At 52.7% G+C, this 22,157-nt stretch overlaps 1 protein-coding gene across 3 annotated transcripts; it reads right to left on the bottom strand.

Annotated features, from left to right (window-relative positions):
• Positions 1 to 108: 108 nt before the first annotated feature.
• Positions 109 to 22,008, bottom strand: Pik3r4 (phosphoinositide-3-kinase regulatory subunit 4). Of its 3 annotated transcripts, none has more exons than XM_048334662.1 (20): positions 21,853 to 22,008; positions 20,127 to 20,900; positions 16,726 to 16,859; positions 15,465 to 16,047; positions 13,786 to 13,920; positions 11,889 to 12,110; positions 10,486 to 10,659; positions 9,103 to 9,248; positions 7,510 to 7,713; positions 6,460 to 6,661; positions 5,293 to 5,480; positions 4,386 to 4,589; positions 3,714 to 3,886; positions 3,317 to 3,481; positions 1,504 to 1,715; positions 1,269 to 1,400; positions 1,059 to 1,159; positions 728 to 816; positions 471 to 579; positions 109 to 393 (listed from the first exon to the last, which is right to left on the bottom strand). In XM_048334662.1, exons 2-20 carry the CDS (start codon positions 20,857 to 20,859, stop codon positions 223 to 225), a joined length of 4,077 nt encoding a protein of 1,358 aa, XP_048190619.1. In that variant the 5' UTR covers positions 20,860 to 20,900; positions 21,853 to 22,008; the 3' UTR covers positions 109 to 222. The 3 variants fall into 3 exon arrangements, with proteins under 3 accessions (XP_048190619.1, XP_048190618.1, XP_048190620.1); XM_048334661.1 differs by having other exon boundaries at positions 110 to 393; positions 3,714 to 3,879; positions 4,379 to 4,589; XM_048334663.1 differs by having other exon boundaries at positions 110 to 393; positions 3,714 to 3,879; positions 4,379 to 4,508; positions 21,853 to 22,007.
• Positions 22,009 to 22,157: the final 149 nt, after the last annotated feature.

Genomic DNA, 22,157 nt, shown 5'->3' with positions numbered 1-22,157 from the left:
CGGACGCCTCTGCCGGCGCTGGGCCCTGCGCCGGGGCCGGTACCGGGGTTCGAGCGCCACTCGTGACTCGTGGCGGCCAGTGCAAGGCACTCGAACGCGGGGTCTGTCCTCTCTCAACAGCATTTTTAATAGCAAAACAGTGTTTACAGTAGCTCACAACCCCGTCCTGTACGAACGGCTGGGCGGGGAGCAGGTGCGCATGCGCGAGGCCTCCGCGGGCCTCTACTTCCACACCTTCACGATGCCGTCCCGCGAGGCCGTCACGATGAAGCCCTGCGTGGTCTGGAAGGTGGCCACGTCCGTGATGATGTCGTGATGGCCCACGGGGAGCGACTCGGGGCCCCGGCGCGGGGCCTCGTCACTCGGCCCCGCCTTCTGCTTGTTCTGAATTTCCTGTTGAGAGAGAGCCGGGAGTGAATAATTGCACCACAATCCCCCCTCCCCCCCATGGGAAGGGGCGAGGCCCCTACCTGCACCACCTCGGTGCCTTCTATGATCTTGCGGTAGTAGGACGCGGAGGAGGAGCCGGTGATCCCCGCCACCACGTACGACCTTTCTGGATACGCCAGGTCCCAGAACCTAGGGAGGAGGAGCGAGCGGTCGCGGGGTCACCGGGATTCCGCGTGTGCCGCCAAGGAGCATTCTGGTGCCCGTGAGTGCGACCGTCTGCGGGGAAGGGGAAGGCGCCCCTCGCCGCGGGGGTGGGCGCGGGCTGGGCCTACTGCACCTGATCTTCATGTCGGAGCCGGCGGTGAGCAGGATGGGGTTGCCGTCGGCGGGGCTGCAGTAGAGGCCGTGCACGCTGTGGGGGGACGGCTGGAAGGACACGGGTGGGGGGGGTGGGGGGTGGGATGAGATGCCGGGAGGAACCGCGGGCGGCTCTGCTTTGGGGGTGCTTTGTCAGCACACGTGTGGCCGGCTCGCCCGTCTTCCCCCGCGGCCGGGGCCGACTCGCGGGACCTGGCTCGCAGTGGCTCTCTACCTGCGAGCCCGAGAGTGCACCGAGACCACAGGGACCAGAACATTCCGGGGGTAGGGGGTGGGGGTGGGGGGGATACCTGTAACTCGGAGAGCGGCGGCGCGCTGCTGGCCCAGAGCGTGAACCTGCGGTCCCCGGTCTCCATGTCCCACATGGACACTTCGTTGTTGCCCTGCACGGCTGGGGGGAGGCGCGGGCCGCACGGTCACGCCCGCGGCTGCGATCCCCCGCGTCCTGCCCCCCCCCCCCCCCCGTGCCCCGTGCCCCCTCCCCCGGCCCCGGGACTCACCTGCAATCACCCAGGACTGGTAGAGCGGGTGCATGGAGAGGCGGCGGATGCGCGCGCGGGACGGGTGGCAGTGGCTGGAGATGGGCAGCTGGAAGCGCATGTCCCAGCACGCCATGGCGCCGCTGCTGGTGCCTGCGGGGGGGGGGGGGGGGGGGCGGCGGGCGGCCGTGAGCGCGGGGCCCGCCTGCGGGGCCCCCACGGAGCGCACGCGGCGCGGCGTGGCGCCGGCACTCACCGATGCACAGCCAGCACTGGTGGATGTCCACGGCGAAGGAGGTGATGAGGCCCGACTTGAGGTCGTGCTTGAGCGTCCACGCGTCGCTGGACGCGCGCAGGTCCCAGCCCACCAGCGAGCCGTGCACCGTGGCGTAGGCCAGCACCGACTGCGCGCCCGAGTTGAAGTGCTGCATGTCCACCACGCAGCCGTCCTGCTTGGGGTCCAGGATCCTGGGGGGACGCGCGCGCTCGGTCACCGGCACGGACTGGGGGGGTGTGCGCCGGCGCGGCTCACCAAGGTCATGTCACTTACAGCTAGACACGGGGGGGGGGGGGGGGGGGGAAGGGCAGGGCTCGACCTATGGGAGAATTTCAAGAACGTCGGGTTTCGGGGTTCCCCTCCCCTCAGCTTTCCCTCGAGGTCACGTCTTCTTGTATCACCCAGGACACCTACCACACCACCAGTCAGGGCAGCAGCATTTACACAGAGCAAAACCCACTCTTTTTCTTGGGGGGCGGGGGGGGGTATAATAGTTAAATGGGCTTTTTTTTTGTGGTGGTCCTGGGACTTGAACCCAGGGCCGGCATGCTGTCCCTTAGCTTTTTATTGCTCGAGGCTGCTCCTCTACCACTTGAGCCACGTCTCTACTTTTGGTATTCTGCTGGATAATTAATTGGGAGGTGAGCGCCTCACTTTCCTGCCTGAGTGGACTTTGAACCCCCGGCCCTTAGATCTCAGCCCACGTAGCAGGGATTTACAGGCGGGAGCCCCGGGCACCCGGCTTTAACATGGGTTTGGACAAATACACGGCCATGAGATTTCCATCACAGAACCACATGCAACTGCTTCGCGTGCCCCCCCCCCCCATTCCCTGGGATTGGTCACTTGGTATTCACCCCCTCCCCCTCCCTCCCCTCAACCCGTGGCCCGCCACCGGCTGCCTCTCCTTCCGGTTCTCTACGCTCTCACACTTTGGGATCTGAACTTCTTTCACTGGCAAACTGCAGTGAGGACTCGCCAGCGCCGCACAGGCCGAGGCTTGCTGCCTCTGTGTTGCACACAGCTCTGTGGCTTATACGCTGCGACGCTTTCTCCCGCAAGCGTAGCTCAGCAGTGTCGTGGGGCCCGGTGCGCGTGAGGGCCCGAGTGTGAGCCCCCCCCCCCCCCCGTGCCGTACCAATGCAGGCCAGCTGCCTCCCTGAGCTCATGTCGTGCTTTTGCACACACTTTTTTCTTTGAACAGCAGCAGGCGCTTTCTACAAAGACTCAGCCCTCCAGGCTTCCCAAGTCATAGGCACGACCGTTGCACCATGCTTGTTTGGTAAAGCCTTTTACGTCTAAGATCATTAGTAGCTGGGAATATGGCCTGGTGGTAGCGTGCTTGCCTCGTATACGAGATCAGCAGTAGTATATGGACCATTTGCAGACCACAATTTGCTGACCCCTATTTTCCATCAACAATGATGGCTACAAATTCCCTACTTCTGGCTAAATATCCATATACAGGGATGGTTTTAGAAATCAAAATGTCGCCAAGCACCTGTCAATCCTAGCTACTCAGGAGGCTGAGATTTGAGGATCCTGGTTTGAGGTCAGCTTGGGCAGGGACGTCTGCATGAGTCTTTAGCTCTAGTTAACCACCAGGAAACCGGAAGTGGGGATGTGGATCACGTGGGTAGAGCATTAGCTTTGAGCACAGAGAGTCTCAGGGACAATGTCCAGGCCCTGAGTTCAAATCCCACGACTGGGAAAATAAATAAAAGGTAAAATGGGCTGAGGCAAGCGCAGTGCACGGTGGGAAAGGGAATGTCTGGAGAGACGGGCCCGGCACCTGCTCTGCAGAGGGTGGATTTTAGGAGACTTGGGCAGCTTGGAGGCCTCGATTGCGAGCAGCTGCACAGCTCCGTTGTCGGACGCCACGGCCAAGTAGTGGGAGCCCTGGCAGAACGTGAGCGTCTTCACGCGCCCTCCGATCCGGCTGTAGGTGAGGATGGACCTGAAGGGGGGAGAACACAGCCTCCAGCGCGCGGCCAGCGGGGAACGGCCGCGGGATCGCTAGCCAACACCTCTGCGCGCCCCGGTTCTTCCCTCCCCGCAGGCCTGGCCTCGGCCTGCCGTGGTAGCCAAGCACAGATGAGCTCTACCGCCCAGCTGCCCAGGCCCAGAGTTCAAGCCCCACGACTCCAGAGACTTAAAAAGAGCAGCAGGATTTGTGAAAGGCGCGCTACCTGGTGGTGGTGGTCTTCCCCTCCATCTTCTGACTGTTCCAGATTTTCACCGTGCCGTCGTTGGAGCAGGTCGCGAAGAGCGAGTGTTCGTCGGAGACTCGGATCCGGTTGACGGCGGACTTGTGCTCGTGCAGGTGCGCCACCAGCAGCCCCTTGGGGCGCCACCCTGGGGGAACGCAGAGCGGGGCCAAAGGCACCGAGCGTCGGGAGCGGTCTGCCGGAGCAGCACCGACACGCTTGGTTTTTGTGCCGATCCTGGGGGCTTGCACTCAGGGCCTGGGCGCTGTCCCTAAGCTTTTGTGCTCAAGGCTAGTGCTCCACCACGCTGAGCCGCAGGGCTATTTTTCGGCTTTTTTTGTCGTTAGAAGTCTCATCGACTTCCCTGCCCGGGGCTGGCTTTGAACCGCGCTCCTTAGAGCTCAGCGCCCGCGGAGCTAGGGTGACGAGCGCGGGCGTCCGCAGTGGTTCTCGTGCCCTGTGCGTGATGGAGTACCCAGGGCCAAGCCCATTGCACACTTCAGGGGTTTCGTGGCGGTCTCTTACCGAAACAGTCCAACGTGCTCAGAAATCCTATGCCCTGCGAGGCTTCTGAGCTTTCCGATTGGGGTGAGGGTCCCCCCCCGCCCCCGAGTGGGGAGGCCCGGGGGGGGGGCTCCAGGGCTCACCTGGGGGCGGGGGCCGGCTCTCCCACTCGGCGCTGTCCAGCATCTGCTTGGCGATCCGCTCGGCGTTGCACTGCTCCCGCTTCTGCTGGATGAGCTGCTGCAGCTCCGTTTTGCAGGTGGTGATCCGAATCTGATAGGTGGACGGCAAAACGGTGCTACTTACAACCTGTACCACTGGCCTTTTATGTGGGACATTGGTTACTTCTGAAACCTGCAAAGGCAAACGGAATCGTAGGTATTAATGTGCTACAGGCAGAGCACGCCTGAAGGTAACAAGGTGCTTGTGTTGTACACGTTTGGAGGGTCGTTTGTCCTTGCTAATGTACTAAGTTTATAATCTATATACACACACACACACACACACACACACACACACTGGCCTTGTTTTGTTCTGATATAATCTAGCTAAAATAAGGTTATCCATCAATGTCTATACCACATTATTATTATTTTTTGTGTATGTGTGTGCCAGTACTGGGGCATGAACTCAGGGCCCGGGAGCTCTCTCTTAGCTTTTTTTTCCCCGGTTGGTTGTGGGCTTGAACTCGGGGCCAGGGGCACTGTCTCTGAACACTTTTTGCTCAAGGCTGGTTGCTGTACCACTTAAGCCATGGCTCCACTTCTGCCTTTCTGATAGTTAATTAGTGAAGAGTGTCATCAACTTTTCTGCCTGGGCTGGCTTTGAACTGGAGTCCTCAGAGCTCAGTCTCCTGAGTAGCTAGGATGACAGGGGTAGGCCACTGGAGTCCAGCTGGCAAGTACGCTTAAAACCTTTCCAGAGTTTTTCCCCTTGGCTGTAAAATGAAAGCAAGCCTGTTGTAGAAAGGAAGATAGCCTCCACACTGCTTTTCCCAGCACGGCTAGACACACGGAGCAGCAGCCCGGGCTGGGACCTGCTGCCCGGGAGAAGGTACCTGCGGGGCGGCTGCGGAGGGGCCGCAGAGGCCGGCAGAGGATTCGGAGCGAGGCGGCTTCCCGGCCGGACCCGCCTCCGGCTCGCTCGCTTTAGGCAGCGGCTGGGGGAGGGCCGGGGGCTCCAGGGACCCGAACATGCTCTTCCACTCTTCGTTGACGTTGGACTCTTGCTTTACGTGTTTCCTAGCTGTGAAAACAGAATCAGAACACCCAGTCTGAGGCAGCCTTCAGAAACCCATGTGCCGTTTATTGCCCAGTTTTTCTTTGCTTTTGGGTCCGAGCCAGGGACTTGAAGTGTGGGTCTCGATGCTTCTCTCACTGACTGGTGCTCTGTCTCTTCCTTTGCATCTCCACGTTATTCGGCTATTTCTGTATGAGGTGCTTATTTCCTGGGACTGTGTCGATGCTAGCAGCTACCACCGGTCTAATGCCACATTGACACTCAGTTAATTATTTCACCTTTTCCTTTTGGTGCGCTGGCTTTTCTCTTAATTTGTACGAGTGTTCTATCTTATAGATGTCGGCCACGAGTGGTAAAGTTGCAAGTACTTAATCCTATGTCTGGTAATTAGTGGTTTGACTTCGATATAATGTTTGCTGTCCTCCAAGTCTGACACTAGGCTTTTTTGGGGGGTTGGGGGAAGGGGTGGGGATTTGAACTCTGGACCTGGGCACTGGCCCTGAGCTTAAGACTGGCACTCTACCACATTGAGCCACAGTGCCACTTCCAGCTTTTTTGGTGGTTTACTGGAGGTAAGAGTCTCACAGACTTTCTTCTTTCCCGGCTCTCCACTTTCCTCCCTGTCTCCATACTGAGTAACAGAGTAACTAAGAGACACTGCATCTGAAAAGTTCTGTATCTGAGACCTATTACTTGGCTAAAGACCAGTCCAGTGAGACGATGAGGCCAGGCCTAGTGGCCCGTGCCTGTCCTCGTAGCTGCTCAGGAGGCTGAGATCGGAGGATCGCAGGGTGAAGCCAGCCTGGGCAGGGAAGCCTGTGAGACTCTTTCATTAACCGTCAGAAGACGCTGGAAGTGGCGCTGGCTCTAGTGGCGGAGCGCTGGCCTTGAGCACACAGGAGGCTCAGGGACAGCGCCGTGGCCGCGTTCGCGCCCCGGGACCCACACGTAAGCAGGTTTAGTAACGAGACGAGGGGACGCGTACCCCGCCTGTCCTCGGGCTCCTGCCGGGCCTTCACAAGGTCCACGTGTCTCCCGGTGATGCCCAGCGCCGCCAGGTCGATGGCGCCTTTCTGGCTGCTGTCGTGAAGGTGACTCTGGTCTACGATGTTTGCCTTTGCTCTGTTGGATTTCATCATGAAGTCTTTCAGTGCCAGGAGTTTGTCTTCCTCCTCCTCCGTCATTCCCTGAAACCAACGCGAACCGGATCTTTTAGACGTTCAACAGGAGCAACAAAGGGGCCTCCGCGGATGACTAACAAATAAAGCGCCAACTGCCTAGCTGAGCGCCAAGGGACTCAGAACGATAAAGCAAGCAAACAAAAGGGAAACCGGCAGTGGGAACACAGAACGTGCTGCTGCTCTACAGAGGGAGGCCCGTGGGGGGGCTTCGCAAACAAGGAGACGCGTGGAGACACAACAGAGAAAATGGGATTCAGCTGCATCTAATGTGAAGGTGCGAAGAAAACGGCAGAAAAAGCTCTTGGATCTGATGAAGTATTCTCGAAAACGGCAAATGGCAGCACCATCCTGGAAGAGAGAGCTAGCTGGCTAGGCAGAGTTGCACCTAAAAACCAAGCTGCTGGGCTGGGAAGGTGGCTTAGCGGTAGAGTGGCAGAGCATGCACGAAGCCCTGGGTTCGATTCCTCAGCACCACATACATAGAAAAGGCCAGAAGTGGCGCTGTGGATCAAGTGGCAGAGTGTTAGCCCTGAGCAAAAAGAAGCCAGGGACAGTGCTCAGGCCCTGAGTTCAAGCCCCAGGACCGGCACAAACAGACCCCAAAAGAGTAACACCCAACTCTTAGGCTTTCTACATTCTACTTCCTTTCATGGATTGGGCCAGACGTCACCCCCCAAAAAATGAGTCTCCATGACTCCTCAGGGCGCTCGAACCCAAGGCTTTGTCACCAAGGAAACAAAAGCACGGGGTGTTTGCCAGATGTGGTCTCACTGAGTCACATGACTGGATCAATCCGTTTCCATGCCTACACGGACGCTCTGATGGGGTGAGGTGAGGAGAAAAGGGGGTGCAACCTGGGAGAGCAGCTTCTTGAGGAGCTGCGCCACGGCGGGGTCCTCCGGCGGGGGGCAGTCGGCCACGGAGCCCCTGCGCTTCTTCTGCCGCAGGTGCAGGTGCCGGAACAGACTGCTGATGTCCTTGGACCGCAGGGCGTAATCGAAGATCGAGCGGCTCACTGGCTCTTTCAAAACACTGAGGAGGACAAGTTTCCTTTCGATCTAAGGGTAGAGGAAACAAGAAGAACTGGTCCACGATGCCATGCATCATTACAAATATTGTTCAAATGCAGCAAGTACAACCTGCATAAAGTGAACAAAGGCATGCGTTTTCTATGAAAATGTGAGATGTCAATATATGCAAGTCTTTTTAGGGGGGAAAAAAAAAGAACTCTAAAGGGTTGAAGTGATTTTTTTCGACTATGTCTGTACCCATCACTGGAAGACTCATAACAGATACCTGTGTAACCCGTGTAAGAGAATTTAGATGGCCAGACTGAGCCTTTTGTCCATTCTCGTATATCTGAGAACTGCCTAGACCTAACAAACCTGCAGCTCGCAGTTCATACAAAGCAACTAATTCAGACAAGAGGCACGGAAGCCAACCTCTTCCCCTCACTCTTCTTTGCCTGTCCCAACAGGTTCCACCACTTCCGTAGAACGTTACTCTCAGCCAGATGCCGGTGGCTCAGGCCTGTCATCCGGGCTACTCAGGAGGCTGAGATCTGAGGATCGCCGTTCAAAGCCAGCCCAGGCAGGCAAGTCTGTGAGATTCTCATCTCCAATAAACTACCCAGAAAAAGCCAGAAGTGGCGCTGTGGCTCAAGTGGTAGAGCCCTGGCCTTGAGCAAAAGAAGCTCAGGGATAATAACCCAAGCCCTGAGTTCAAGCCCCAGGACTGGAAAAAAAAAAACAAAACAAAAAAACAAACAACCCCAGAATAGAGTATTTCAGAATGATTTAAGAGCCATAATCATCCTTGGATATTCCATTCCATTTAAGTGTCTATTCTTACAGTTGGCTGTACAACAAGATGGGTAAATAGAATTTGCTTTAACAAACCAAAGATCTAAAATCTACTGCCAAATGCTACAAAGATGAAGGGGAAAAAAATTAGATTTAAAAAAAAGACACTCCGGTCATCCTAGCTCCTCAGGAGGCTGAGATCTGAGGATGGCAGTTCAAAGCCTGTGTGGGCAGGAAGACACCAATCCATTTCACCACCAAAAAAGAAAATAAATAAACCAAAAAAAAGCCAGAAGTAGAGCTGTGGCTCAAGTCACAGAATACTGGCCTTGGGCAGAAAAGCTAAAGGACAGCACCCAGGCTCTGTACCGGCACAAGGAAAAAGGAGAGAAGAAAAACCCTAAAGCCCGTATTTCTAATGTCTTATCAACATGACCACTGTGGCTGGAACCGGCTGTCGTTTGCACTTGAACGGCAGACGGTCGCCAATCCTGCCCGGGGTGAATGGTCTCTCGACTCTTCCTCACCTACCGAGGGGCTGCTTCGAGGTGCGACAATGCTGTGGCTCAGGTATCTGAAAATAAAGGCTCTAGGCACGCGCGCGTGCGCGCGTGCGTGTGTATGAAGGAGCGTCCGCGTGCGCACCTGGATGATGGGCTGGGTGATGTAGGGGTGGAGGTAGGGCATGAGCTTGCAGTACACGTCCGCCGTGCTGATCTGGTGGGCCAGCATGGTGATGAAGCCCACGGCGCCGTAGCGGATCCACAGGTTGGGGTGACACAGGAAGGGGGCTGCGGGGGGGGGGGGGGGAGAGGGAGGGTCACACCGGGTTCCCACAGTGGCGCACTATCAGAACACGCTGATAGATTGCGCTTCCCTGCCACCACACAGCCCTTTCCCATGCTCAGATAGCAAGAGGTGTAACTCGCACACCCGAGCGCAGAGCTGTTGTAAGATCCCCTTCTTATGTACCAGAGAAACCGCCTGCCTCCCTTCGGAGCAGTTCAAATCTCTAATGTATTTAGCCAGAGATGAGGCCATACAAGCAACGCTCATTAATAACACTAGATTAGGAGTATTATCAAACCAGGTGCCACTGGCTCACACCTGCCACCCTAGCTACTCAAGAGGCTGAGATCTGAGGATCACGGTTCAAAGCCAGACCAGGCAGGAAAGGCCATGAGACTATTATTGACAATCACAGGAAAAAAAAAATGCCAGAAGTGGCGCTGTGGCTCAAGTGGCAGAGTGCTGGCCTTGAGCAAAAGAAGCTCAGGGACAGTGCCCAGGCCCTGAGTTCAAGCCCCAGGACTGGAAAAAAATAAAAATAATAAAAACCAGAAGTGCACCTGTGGCTCAAGTATTTTGTTTTGTTTTGTTTTTGACCAGTCCTGGGCCTTGGACTCAGGGCCTGAGCACTGTCCCTGGCTTCCTTTTGCTCAAGGCTAGCACTCTGCCACTTGAGCCACAGCGCCGCTTCTGGCCATTTTCTGTATATGTGGTGCTGGGGAATTGAACCCAGGGCCTCATGTATACGAGGCAGGCTCTCTTGCCACTAGGCCATATCCCCAGCCCTTGTTTTTTTTTAAACATGATAAGGCTGAGCACCCCTACTAAGGAGGCCTGAGGATAGTGGTTCGAAGCTAGCCCAGGCAGAAAAGTCCCCCATGAGACTCTCATGTCCAATCAATTACTCAACAAAGTCAGGAGTGGCGCTGTGGCTCAAGTGGTAGAGCGCTAGCCTTGAGCACAAGGAAGCCGGGCACAGAGCCCAGGCTCCCAGGACCAGAAAAAACAAAAAGAGAAAAAGAAACCCCCTATCAATACCGTTCCCCTCCCCCTCCCCAGCAGGCAGCCCGGCCCAGTACCTTTCTCTCTCTCTCTCTCTCACACACACACACACCAATCAACTGCCAGAATGCTAGAGGAGCAGCGCGCTCTTGATGGTCTGTAGAGACTTGGCCACGCGGTTCCTGTGCTCTGTGCTCTGACACACTCCCCGCCCCCCTGTGCCACACCCAAGCTCACCGATGTCGCTGGCGAATTCGTAGACGTGGGGCTTCTGCAGCAGCCCCAGCTGGCACATGCAGGTGAGGGCGTGCAGCGCCTTCGCGATCACGAACTCCTCGGCGTCGCTCAGGCCTTGCTGCAGGAGCGGCTTGAGGATCGACGAGCTCTGCCAGCCCACGTAGGCAGCAACGCCTGAGGAGGGGAAAGCAACGGGCACCCAAGTGGTCAGTCCCTGGAAACACGCCTCAGGTGACACGCTCCAAAGAGCCAACCGGAGCCACAGACAGACAGAATGACCGACCGACGGACGACCCAGGGAGGACAACGCTGCACGTCCTGCCCAGCAAAGAGAACGAGAGAAACAAGAACTGCACCAAAGCCAGCCGGGCAAATTCTGGGATACTAAGGGGTGGGGGAGGGGAGGGAGAGAGATACACAAAACAACAGATTCTAAGACCATTCGAAGAGGAAAACACAAGGCTTCTTAAAAAAAAAGGAGGACGAATTAGACTGGCACGGGTGATTGTGAGCAACAGTAGAGGCAAGACGATGACCCAGCCTTCGTGATAAGCCCATTCGGCTTCTGCTCTGGTTACCTCTATGCAACTGGGGGCCACGCCGCATGTAGCTTAAAACTTCCCTCGGGGTGCTAGGGGCTCACGCCTGTAAACCCTCGCTACTCAGGAGGCTGAGATCCGAGGATCTCAGTTCAGAGCCAGCCTGAGCAGAAAAGTCTGTGAGGCTCTTAACCTCCAGTGAACCACCAAAAAGTTGGAAGTGGATCAGTGGCTCAAGTCATAGAGCGCTTGCATTGAGCAAAAAGAAAAAAAAAAAAAAAAAAAAGATCAAGGACAGTGCCCAGGCCCAGAGTTCAAGCCCTGGGACTGATACAAAGAAAAACAAACAAAAATTGTCCTTTAGTTACTTTAAAAATATTTCACACTGGGGCTGGGGATATGGCCTAGTGGCAAGAGCGCTTGCCTCGTATACATGAGGCCCTGGGTTCGATTCCTCAGCACCACATATACAGAAAATGGCCAGAAGTGGCGCTGTGGCTCCAGTAGTAGAGCGCCAGCCTTGAGCAAAAAGAAGCCAGGGACAGTGCCCAGGCCCTGAGTTCAAGGCCCAGGACTGGAAAAAAAAAAAAAAGAATTCATACACCCCCCTCAGGTCATTATTCTTTTAAAACACTAATTTTTAATGACCACGTGCTGCTTCTTCCTCTGAATGAAGGTGAATTAATCTTGATCAGCCAAAACACATAATCCGAGAGCGACAGGAAGACATACTAAGTGGCCAAGAACGCCCTTCACTACGCATGACATCTGACGGCCTCCTGGCCGGCGCGTGTCTTTCAGACTGAATGCGAGCGCGCGCGAGGGCGACGTTATGACCGTGCAGGTGGGCTGAGCCACGCGTACCCACGATGCTGTCGAAGAACGCCCCCCGCAGGTGCCAGTCGTTCTTGTCATTGAGGAAGGTGATCATGTGGGACAGCAGGACGTCGTTGGCCTTCTGCCGTCCGAAGAAGACGCACAGCCGCGTGATCCCGTTCTCCATCAGCGTCTGCTTCACGATGTTTTCGGGGTCGCTTAGCAAAGTGACCACTTTCTGTTGGACCATTTCATGTAGGGCTTGGAGTTCTTAAGAAAGAAAGAAAGAAAGAAAAAAAAAGATCAAGAACTATTTGTTTTGTCATACACACAGGCCCAGTCTCCCGCCTCCTCTCTCTCCCTCTTTCCCCTTCATCCTTCTGTACTTAAAGGCAGGGTCTTCTTTGATAGCTCATGCTGGCCTTGAACTCAACAACCCTGCCTCAGCTTCCTTGAAGGCTGGGATTACAGACGGGTATCACTAGGCCCAACCCATAGAGTAACAAAGGGGTCACAGAAGCCACACAGGAAGTCTACGCTCGCTGAGCAAGTCCCCATCCGAAGCTCTGGGAGTGGGGTTGAAATGGAGACATCCTAAGCAAGGGGCCACCAACATGGCTCCTAACTCACTGTTTAAACAGGGCTGACCGGAAGAAAACGGGGAGACGATATGAGAAAGGACATCACACCACCCCCAAAGACCCAGGAACACCAGGAGGGGTGGGGATCCAGGAAAACTGGACTGGGCAAAGCCTTCAGGAAGCTTTATTATGATTCGGTGGTGGTGGTGGTACTAGAGTACCACAAAGCTCAGGGCTTTGTGTTTGCTAGGCCGGTGCTCTACCTCTTGAGCCACACTCCCAGCCCTTTTTGTTTCAGTTCTTTTCTTCCAGATAGTCTCATTTGTGGCGTCGGTGAGTAAGTGCCTGGTGCAGAGCACATGTTCAAGGATGAAACGAGAGAAGCACCCCTCCCCCCGCCCGTGCCCCACCTAGCACTATCCAAGAGAAAGGTGAGCGCTGGTCTGACAGGCAACTTCATTGTGCTCACATCCAAGTATAAACTTCAGACTAACGCCTCCCAAGTTTTCATATCTAGGTGAACACCGGTAGCTCATCCTCGTCCTCCTAGCTACTCAGGAGGCTGAGATCTGAGGAACACGGTTCAAAGCCAGACCCGGCAGGAAAGTGTATGAGACTTTTTATCTCCAGTTAATCACCAACAGTGGGAAGTGGAGCAGTGGCTCAAGTGGTAAAGCACTAGCTATGAGCTGAACAGTTGGGAAAGCGGCCAGGCCCTGAGTTCAAGTCCCCAGACTGCCTCCCCCACAGCCACACACAAAGCTTTAATATCTAACTTCACTGTTTACAGTTGTACAAAGGCAGAATTACCATTACAGTGGGCAACAGCACACACACAAAAATCTACCAACTAGCCTTTTCTTCGTATTTTCTAACTGGAACAGACCTAAGTATGCTACTTTACTTTCTTTCACTCCACAGACGGCAACTAAAAGCTGTATGGTCTAAAGATAGACAGCGGAATTGAGTGAATCACCACATCTGTTTCTGTACCATAAAAGAAGTACATTTTGATATGCAAAACAGCTTATGACTGAGAATACTCAAAATTACATGAAGAGAAAGGGTTTAGATTCTTTAGCGATGTTTATCCTCCGTGCAAGATTATATAATTCAGCTGGCTTTACGGTTTGCACTAATCAATTCTGTGGGTGGGGGGGGGAATGAAGTCTGGAATCTTTGTGGACAAGCTGGTCATTTTCCACCTGGATAAATAAAAGGTGAGGACATAAAGAACAATCAGACAGCACCAACCCTCCCTCTCGAAATAGCTCGTACTCCTGCATGTCAGGTGAAAACTACAAATAATGTTCTTGCAAGTAAGCACTAGGAATGCTTTCTAACTGAGCAGCCAAGTGCCACACCTGTGTCATAGTTGCCATCCGGGTGGGAAACTTCATCCATTTCTTCACTGTTAGGGTCGTTTTCCATGTTGAGGTTTTTCAGCTGTACCAATTCCAAGAATCTTAGAGCAGTTTCTGCTAGCAGAGCTATGTTTTCTGTAAGATTAAAAAAAAAAAATTACGGGGCTGGGAATGTGGCTTAGTGGTAGAGTACTTGCCTAGCGTGCATGAGGCCCTGGGTTTGATTCCTTAATACTGCATAAACAGAAAAAGCCAGAAGTGGCGCTGGGCTCAAGTGGTAGAGTGCTGGCCTTGAGTAAAAGAAGCTCAGGGACAGCGCCCAGACCCTGAGTTCAAGCCCCAGGACTGGGGGGAAGGGAGGTGTTGTTGACTTTTTGTGATACTTAGCACTTTCCCCCCTGACTCACTTTTGGTTTGGGGTTGGTTTGGTTTGCTGCTGGTGGTGGCTTTTGATTCTGGGTTTTTCTCTTCTGTCTTTTTTTCTAGATCTGAGGCCAGAACACAAACTTGGTACCTGATGCTTTCCTTCATTGGCTGGCCCTCTACCAACTGAACCATACCTCCAACCCCTCTTTCTTTTCTTTTGAGGGAGTCTCTTTATGAAGCTTAGGCTGGCCTTGAACTTGAGAACCAACTGGCACTGCTTCCCAAGTGCTGATTTTACGGGTATGTACTACTATGCTCATATGCCCTAAGTCTTTATAGACAGAATCATCATAAAACTGTGGAGAGAAAGAAGGTAAGGCTTTCAAGTTAGCACTTAGATTGCTAACTAACCTTGTTTCTCTGCCTGCCATACATGTGTGATTTCATTACGTGTAACCACGCAAATTCAGAGAGTCTCCTGACTATTAGCAAAGGTTGCTTTACCGTGCACCTGCCCGGGACGGAAGACTGGGAGGGGGTGGTACTGACACGGGGTTGCTGTGGGTGCTCACCACAGAGGCTCAGAAAACCAAAGGAACAGACTGCTTCAAAGCCAAGGTCTGGTCCAGTGGTGCTAAGGAATGAGAATTAGACCACACGGCTGGGTTAAATTATTTAGCCTTTTTTCCCCTTCAAAGGGGAGATCACGTAACAGTTATTACTCAAAGAAGTTGCAAGATGATCTTGTAAGATACCACAACAGCTCTAGCAGCTATCTTGAGCAACAGATGTTTGGATAGCCAGGAGGCTTTCAGATAAATAGTCACAGTCGCTATGACTTCTATGCTCTGTCTAGCAGCAACTGGATGTCAATGATAATAAGACACCTGCACAGCAGAACTTCACTTATTTAGCACAACTGCAAACAGGCAAGACAGACTAAGCCTAAGGAAGGGTCCTCAGAGTCTAGTAAGAGGCACAGCTTAGCTGGGCACTGGTGGCTCATGCCTGTCATCTTAGCTACTCAGGAGGCTGAGATCTGAGGATTGTGGCTTGAAATCAGTGGAAGCAGGGCTGGGAAGGTGGCTTAGCGGTAGAGTGCTAGCCCTGCATGCATGAAGCGCTAGGTTCGATTCCTCAGCACCACATACACAGAAAAAGCCGGAAGTGGTGCTATGGCTCAAGTGGTAGAGTGCTAGCTTTGAGCAAAAAGAAAGGCAGCGACAGTGCTCAGGCCCTGAGTTCAAGCCCCAGGACTGGAAAAACAAAAGGAAAGAATACCCAGAGGTTGAGTCATTTTGAGAACCCCTTACCGGCGTAGGCCAGCCTCACGATGGTGGCATCGTCCTGGGCGAGGTGGGCTATGCCTGGCAGAATGTACTCCGGGTAGATGTTGACGTCATTTCGAGGCACTTCTTTCACGAGCGCGAGGACCTTGGTCAGCGTCCTCAAGGCTTCGGCCCGCACTCGCGGAACGGAGTCATTGCTGAAGTGCAGGAGGTACGGAGTGATGCGATCCAGCAGGATTTCCACGCTCAGCCTGGGGGCCAGGTGCAGGGTGAGCTCCAGGGCGGCCAGTTTGGAATCACAGTATTTGAGAGTCTGGAGGCAGGACGTTATCACGGACACCAAAATCACCAGCCCGCTCTCCTTGGCCTCTCCGTCGGCTTTGTCTGGCGGATCAGGTCCACAGAGGTTGTGAATAATGTTGTCCAAATCCTTCCGGATAACCAGAATACGCTCGTCTGCAGAGAGAAAGGTTTCTTTGGCGAACTGGGCCATGTAAGGCTGAAGGAAAGTATAAAATATCTCAGGGAAGGCATTGCCACGCTGCTGTTTTAAGTAATCTTCGGCCTGTAAACGTTTATCTGGCTCACGATGGATCATTTGGGTAACCTATATGAAGGGGAGGCAAGGAATAAAAACAGGTTTAAGGAGAGGAAGATAGGGCTGGGAATGGGGCTTTAGTGGTAGAATGCTAGCATGCATGAAGCCCTGGGCTCCATTCCTGAGTACCACATACATGGAAAAAGCCAGAAGTGGCACTGGCTCAAGTGGTAGAGTGCTAGCCTTGAGCAAAAGATGCCAAGGACCAGTGCCCAGGCCCTGAGTTCAAACCCCAGGACTGGCAAAAAAAAAGAGAGAAAAAATTAAACCAGATGAAGTTTACACAAGGAACATACATGTGGTTTAAAGATTCGTGAGGCAATCATGATTCCTCTCAATAGTCACCTGACAATCTCCTTTTAGAACCTAAAAACTAAATAGTACAGAACTCTACTGTGGGCACCAGTGGCTAACACCTGAAAGCCTAGCTACTTAGGCTCAGGGTGAGAATCTGAGGAATGTGGTTCAAAGCCAGCTTGGTCAGGAAAGCCTGTAGACTCTTATCTCCAACTAATCAGCAAGAACAAAACAAGCCAGGAGTGGAGTTGTAGCTCAAGTAAGTGGTAGAGTATCAGCCTTGAGCAAAAAAGCTAAGGAACAATGCCCAGGCTCTGAGTTCTAGCACACACACAAACAAAAAAAAAAGGAAATAAATAACTTCAGAGCAAATATTTATTATATACTGACCAATTCTCTGATGCTACGATCTTCAATTTTATTCAGCACTTGTTCAGGGAAGAAATGTCCATTTCTGTACGCCAAGAGTTGAGAGAGATCAAACAGTGGTACGCCTTCTGTAAACAGTTCAGCTATCACACAACCTGAAAATAGTGGATAAATGTACATTAGAGCCCGTGCTGGTGGCACATGCCTGTACCCAAGCTACTCAGGAGGATGAGATTTGAGGATCATGGTTCAAAGCTAGCTGGAGCATGAAAAAGTCTGTGAGACTCTTAGCTCCAACTAGTCAGCAAAATGCTGGAAATGGGGCTATGGCTCAAGTGGCAGGGTGCTAGTCTTGATCAGATATGCTCAGGGATAGTGCCCAGTCCCTGAGGTTAAGCCCCACACTGGCACATGTATATATACAAAATAAAACAAAACAAAAAAACAACAACATTAGAAATGAGATTCATAGGCTGGGTGCTGGTGGCTCCTGACTATAATTCTAGCTACTCAGGAGGCTGAGATCTGAGGATCGAGGTTCGAAGCCAGCCCAGGGCAGGAAAGGCTATGAGACTCCTGTCTCCAGTGAACCACCAGAAAACCAGAAGTAGAGGTATGGTTCTAAGTGATAGAGTTCTAGTCTTGAACAAAAGAGCTCAAGGACAGAGCCCACGCCCTGCATTCAAGTCCCAAGACTGAAGAAAAAAACAACACACGATTCATGAGATCACACAATACAAATCAGAATTCAGAAAAACTCATAAAACCCCAAATGCAAAACGAAAATGAATTAAAATTTAGTGTGCAGCATGCAATTGCAATCACACAGATGTCTTAATTGCTTGACCAGCAGTTTCTAAAGTGCCTACTGAGAAGAAAAAAAAACAACAAAAAACTTTAACTTTAAATTACTTCCCAGTTCTAGAATTTAAAATGGTAACCAGGGAAACCAAGAGATGTGATAAAGAGCAAACCAAACCCTGGTGAAATTAACCGATGCCATGGTTGATATGGCATCTCCCCTGCCCAGCCCCTGGGTGCTGAGCTAACCTGCAACCACAGCTGCTTCCTGTGGTCTGTGTATGTGAGATGAGATCTACATACAACATGGGGTACAATTTCTCTTCCCAATGCAGGATCCACTGATCTCAACAAATTCTTTAAAGAGACCCCAAAATGCTGACAAGTCATTTCTATACGAACTTTCCTGTCTGCAATCTCACTCCCATTTCCCACCTAGCTGTCTACCTGCATCTCCACTTCAAATTCCTTCCCCATTCCTTTTATTATGTTTTCTAAATTATCTTTAGATGGCTGTTCAAAGGAGTTGCCATTTAACAAAGGCATCTTGCTCAGTGTTATCTCTCACAACTTTCTCACCCATCCACTCCTTACTCTTCCCCTTACTTTCCTTAATTTTGGAGTATATACGATGAATTCTTGACTGCCTTCTCCCCTTCCTTTGCGTACCTCTCCCCCCGGCCCTGGGGCCTCAATTCCCCCTTCTGCAAGTATCCTAGTGCTCATTTTGTTGGGCTTTGTCTAAGGAATGGCATTATTTGAGCTCTCCTCAGAGCCAACCATACTTCAATTCATACGTTTGTAACCTCACACGTACCTCCCCGCCTGTTTACTTACAGGTTTATAGGCAAATTCTAGCTACAGAGGAAGCTTTATAAGCTATTTCTAGCTACCACAAAGGAGGGGGAAATGATGCCAACCTGTGTTTCTCAGGGTCTGGCTTACTTCACTTATTCACCAAACCTTGCTAGCCAGATACTTGCAGCCTGTCTTCTTCTAGAACCTCCAGTTTAACCTCAATCTTCTCCTGCTCCCCCCCTCCCCTCCCCCCCATGCCTGTGTCAGGACCATAATCACTAGGCACAGAGGAAAGGTGGTAGAGTCCCAGCAGTTCCACCTGCTAGCTGTCCCTTGAGCATTGCCCCTTCCCCCACTGCCCCCCTCCTCCAACACTGCCACCATCTGAGGCCAGACACCACCATGGCTCCCCGGCACGGCAAACACTTGAGTGAAGATACTTTCTCAACACATGCCTGGCCACCCCCAACCCCCCATATTCAAGCATAAACATCCTTTTGTAACATCTAAGACTCGAAGTTGGTGTCTGGTACTTTCACTCATTTGCTGGAGCTCTACTTCCTGGGTCATGCCTCTAACGCCTCAAGCATGGGCATTTTGAAGAGGATCATTTACTATCCATCAGTGTTACTAGCACTTCTTTATTCTTCCCCGCCCCCCTCCCCGGTCCTGGGGCTTGAACTCAGGGCCTAGGTGCTGTCCCTGAGCCTCTTTGTGCTCAAGGCTTGTGGCTCTACCACTTGAGCCACAGCGCCACATCTGGCTTTTTCCGAGTAGTTAACTGGAGATGAGTCTCATGGACTTTTTTGCCTGGGTTGGCTTTGAACTGTGATCCTCAGATCTCATCCTCTTGAATAGCTAGGATAACAGGAGTGAGCCACAGGCACCCTGCTATTATCCATCTGTGTTAACACTTTTAAGCATTCAAAAAACCCTTTTTTAATTGGTCATTAGAATCAGGATTTTATGCTCTACCATCTTTTGTTGCTTTTAGTTTTCCAATAGGGTCCTGTATGCATGCCTGGGCCAGGCTGCATGGTAAATGGCCTACTTGCACATAGTTAGGATGACAGGAGAACATGACTACTGGCTCCTGACTTAGATGCAGTTTCACTTATGCCCAGGAGTGCCCTTGAACCATCTTCCCGATCACCACCTCTAAAGCAGGTAGGATTACAGGTGTGAGTCACCTGCTTCAACCATTTAATGAAATGCTCTCTGCATTTTCTTAAAAATGTCCCATAAAGAATATGGCCTAGTGGTAAAGTGTTCGCCTCGTATACATGAAGCCCTGGGTTCGATTCCCCATCACCACATATATAGAAAATGGCCAGAAGTGGCGCTGTGGCTCATGTGGCAGAGTGCTAGTCTTGAGCAAAAAGAAGCCAGGGACAGTGCTCAGGCCCTGAGTCCAAGGCCCAGGAATGGCAAAAAAAAAAAAAAGTCCCATAAAGCAATGATGCAACTATCTGAATAGAGTCGGAGGCCATAACCAAATAATTTCTGAAGGTTTGTCAACTTATAAAAAAGAAAAGCTGGGGCTGGGAATGTGGCTTAGTGGGAGAGTGCTTGCCTAGCATGCATGAGCCCTGGGTTCAATTACTCAGCACCACATAAACAGAAAAAGCTGGAAATGGTGCTGTGGCTCAAGTGGTAGAGCGCTAGCCTTGAGCACAGAGAGGATCGGGGACAGTGCCTGGGCCCTAAGTTCAAGCTCCAGGACCAGCAAAAAAATGAAATAAATAAAATAAAAAGCTACATTTCCATTTTGACAGTTGAGATACCTCAATCCGAAAGCCAGCAAATAGGATCCAGGCAACTACCTGCTGAGAAGATGTCCATTGCTCGCTTCAACTCTCCTCTTGTTCTCTGGTTGCTATTTAAGTCTACCAGTGGGGTGGAAGCGTCTCTCATGTACTCCAACTCCGTGGCAAACATCCCGCCATCAACGAAACGTTCTGGGGCAATGTAGCAAGTCCTCCTCCGGGAAGTGTCAAAGAAGTAGTTGAAATCAGCTGGGTTGTCCTCCGGAAGATAGGTGGGCTTGAAACTGGCAAAGTCGGTGAGGAGAACCCAGTTCCAGCTGGTCACCATCACATTCTCCGTCTTGATGTCGCCATGGCGGACGCCGGATTTGTGCGCTTGGTCCACAGCGGTGAGGATCTGGAAGGCAATCCAGCGCTTCTCAATGTTGTTCAGGAACGGGCGTGTGCTGATGCGGTCGTAGAGATTGTCCCGCACGTACTGCCTGAACAACATGGCTGCTTTCTCAGATGCTTTCTCTGCAGCTTTCTGGAAAGGGAGGCAGTTCTGGGCAGAATGAAGCCTGATTTTCAGCTCCTCCAGCTCTTGTTTATAGCTAGTTAATGGCAAGGTGGGATCCTGAATTGCAAAGACCTTCACAACCACCAGACCTTCACGGTGCTTCGCCCGGGCAACTTTAAAAAACCGAGTACTACCCAGGCTCTTGTCATATTCAAAGTCATGGATATCTGAGAAATAGCTCTCCACTGAGAGGATCTGGGAAGGGGCAATACCAGCGAGTTGATTTCCCATAATGGCAAGGATCACTGGATCATTCAATTAGGTTACAACACCTATTTAGAAGAAAGACAGAAAATTGAAAATAGATGAAGATACAATGGAAAAACATCCTTATCCAACCTCTTCCACTGACACCACTGTTACCTACAGACATCAGGAAAGTCAATTTCAAACACATTTATCTTTCTTTTTTTTTTGGCCAGTCCTGGGGCTTGAACTCAGGGCCTGAGCACTGTCCCTGGCTTCTTTTTGCTCAAGGTTCGCACTCTGCCACTTGAGCCACAGCGCCACTTCTGGCCGTTTTCTGTATATGTGGTGCTGGGGAATTGAACCCAGGGCCTCATGTATACGAGGCAGGCACTCTTGCCACTAGGCCATATCCCCAGCCCCTCAAACACATTTATCTTGTAGGCTTTTTTTTTTTGGTCCTGGGGCTTGAACTCAGGGCCTGGGCGCTGTCCCTGGGCTTTTCTGCTCTACCACTTTGAGCCACAGCGCCACTTCTGGTTTTCTGGTGGTTCATTGGAGATAGGAGTCTCAGGGACTTTCCCTGCCAGGGCTGGCTTTGAACTGCGATCCTCAAATCTCAGCCTCCTGAATAGCTGGGATGACAGGCGGGAGCCACCGGCGCCCGGCTTTTAGCTTGCTATTTAACCCAAAAAGATGGCATGACTTCCCATCACCCTCCCCGAGAACTGAAAGACATTTACATAGGTCTCCCGACCCCCACACCCGTGCAAGCTCTGCAACGCCCCCGCCCAAAAAAAAAAACCAGTCACCTAGGCCTCTGGAAAAGTATCCCCCCGGTCCCCGGCGGCTCAGCCCGGAGGTCACCTCAAGCATCTGGGCTCGACAAGGGCTCAGCCGCTGAGAAAGTTCTAGAAGAGAGTCCATCTTCGAAGGAAGGGTGCAAGACGCGAAGGGGAAGGGCAGAAAGCGCCCCAAGAACCGGGAACCGGGGTGGGAAGCCCAGGCCGCCTGGAAAGGGATGTCTCGGGTACTCACCGTCGCGCTGTCCGTCCCGGGGAGGGAGGGGGGGTAAACCTCGCGGTCCTCTCTCGCACGGGTCGCCGCACCCCGCGGACGCAGAAGGAGACCTCCCTCCCCCCCCAGGAGATCCCTGGATCGCCAGTTCCAGCAAAGTAACGCCAAACTCCCGGGAAAGCTGCCTGCCTTGCGTCACTTCCGGCGGCGCAGCGGAAGTGACGCGGGCGCGCGGGGAGAGGGGCGGGCAGGCCGCCGGCGGCTGGTTGCTAGGAAACCGGGGAGGGGCGTGGCTTCGCCCCTGGGGAACCAATGAGGCGCGGGCG

This window comes from Perognathus longimembris, chromosome 26 (assembly GCF_023159225.1).
Source record: "Perognathus longimembris pacificus isolate PPM17 chromosome 26, ASM2315922v1, whole genome shotgun sequence".
Lineage (NCBI taxonomy): Eukaryota > Metazoa > Chordata > Mammalia > Rodentia > Heteromyidae > Perognathus > Perognathus longimembris.
Note: the sequence above shows the minus strand (reverse complement) of the source record. Positions and strands in the feature narration are given on the sequence as shown.

Coding starts and splice junctions, on each gene's coding strand:
- Pik3r4 (XM_048334662.1), bottom strand. CDS start 20,859: ATGGGAAATCAACTCGCTGGTATTGCCCCTTCCCAGATCCTCTCAGTG. Junction 7,714..9,102: donor TCACCCAGCCCATCATCCAG/GTGCGCACGCGG, acceptor CTCTACCCTTAG/ATCGAAAGGAAACTTGTCCT. Junction 1,401..1,503: donor CCAGTGCTGGCTGTGCATCG/GTGAGTGCCGGC, acceptor CCCCCCCCGCAG/GCACCAGCAGCGGCGCCATG.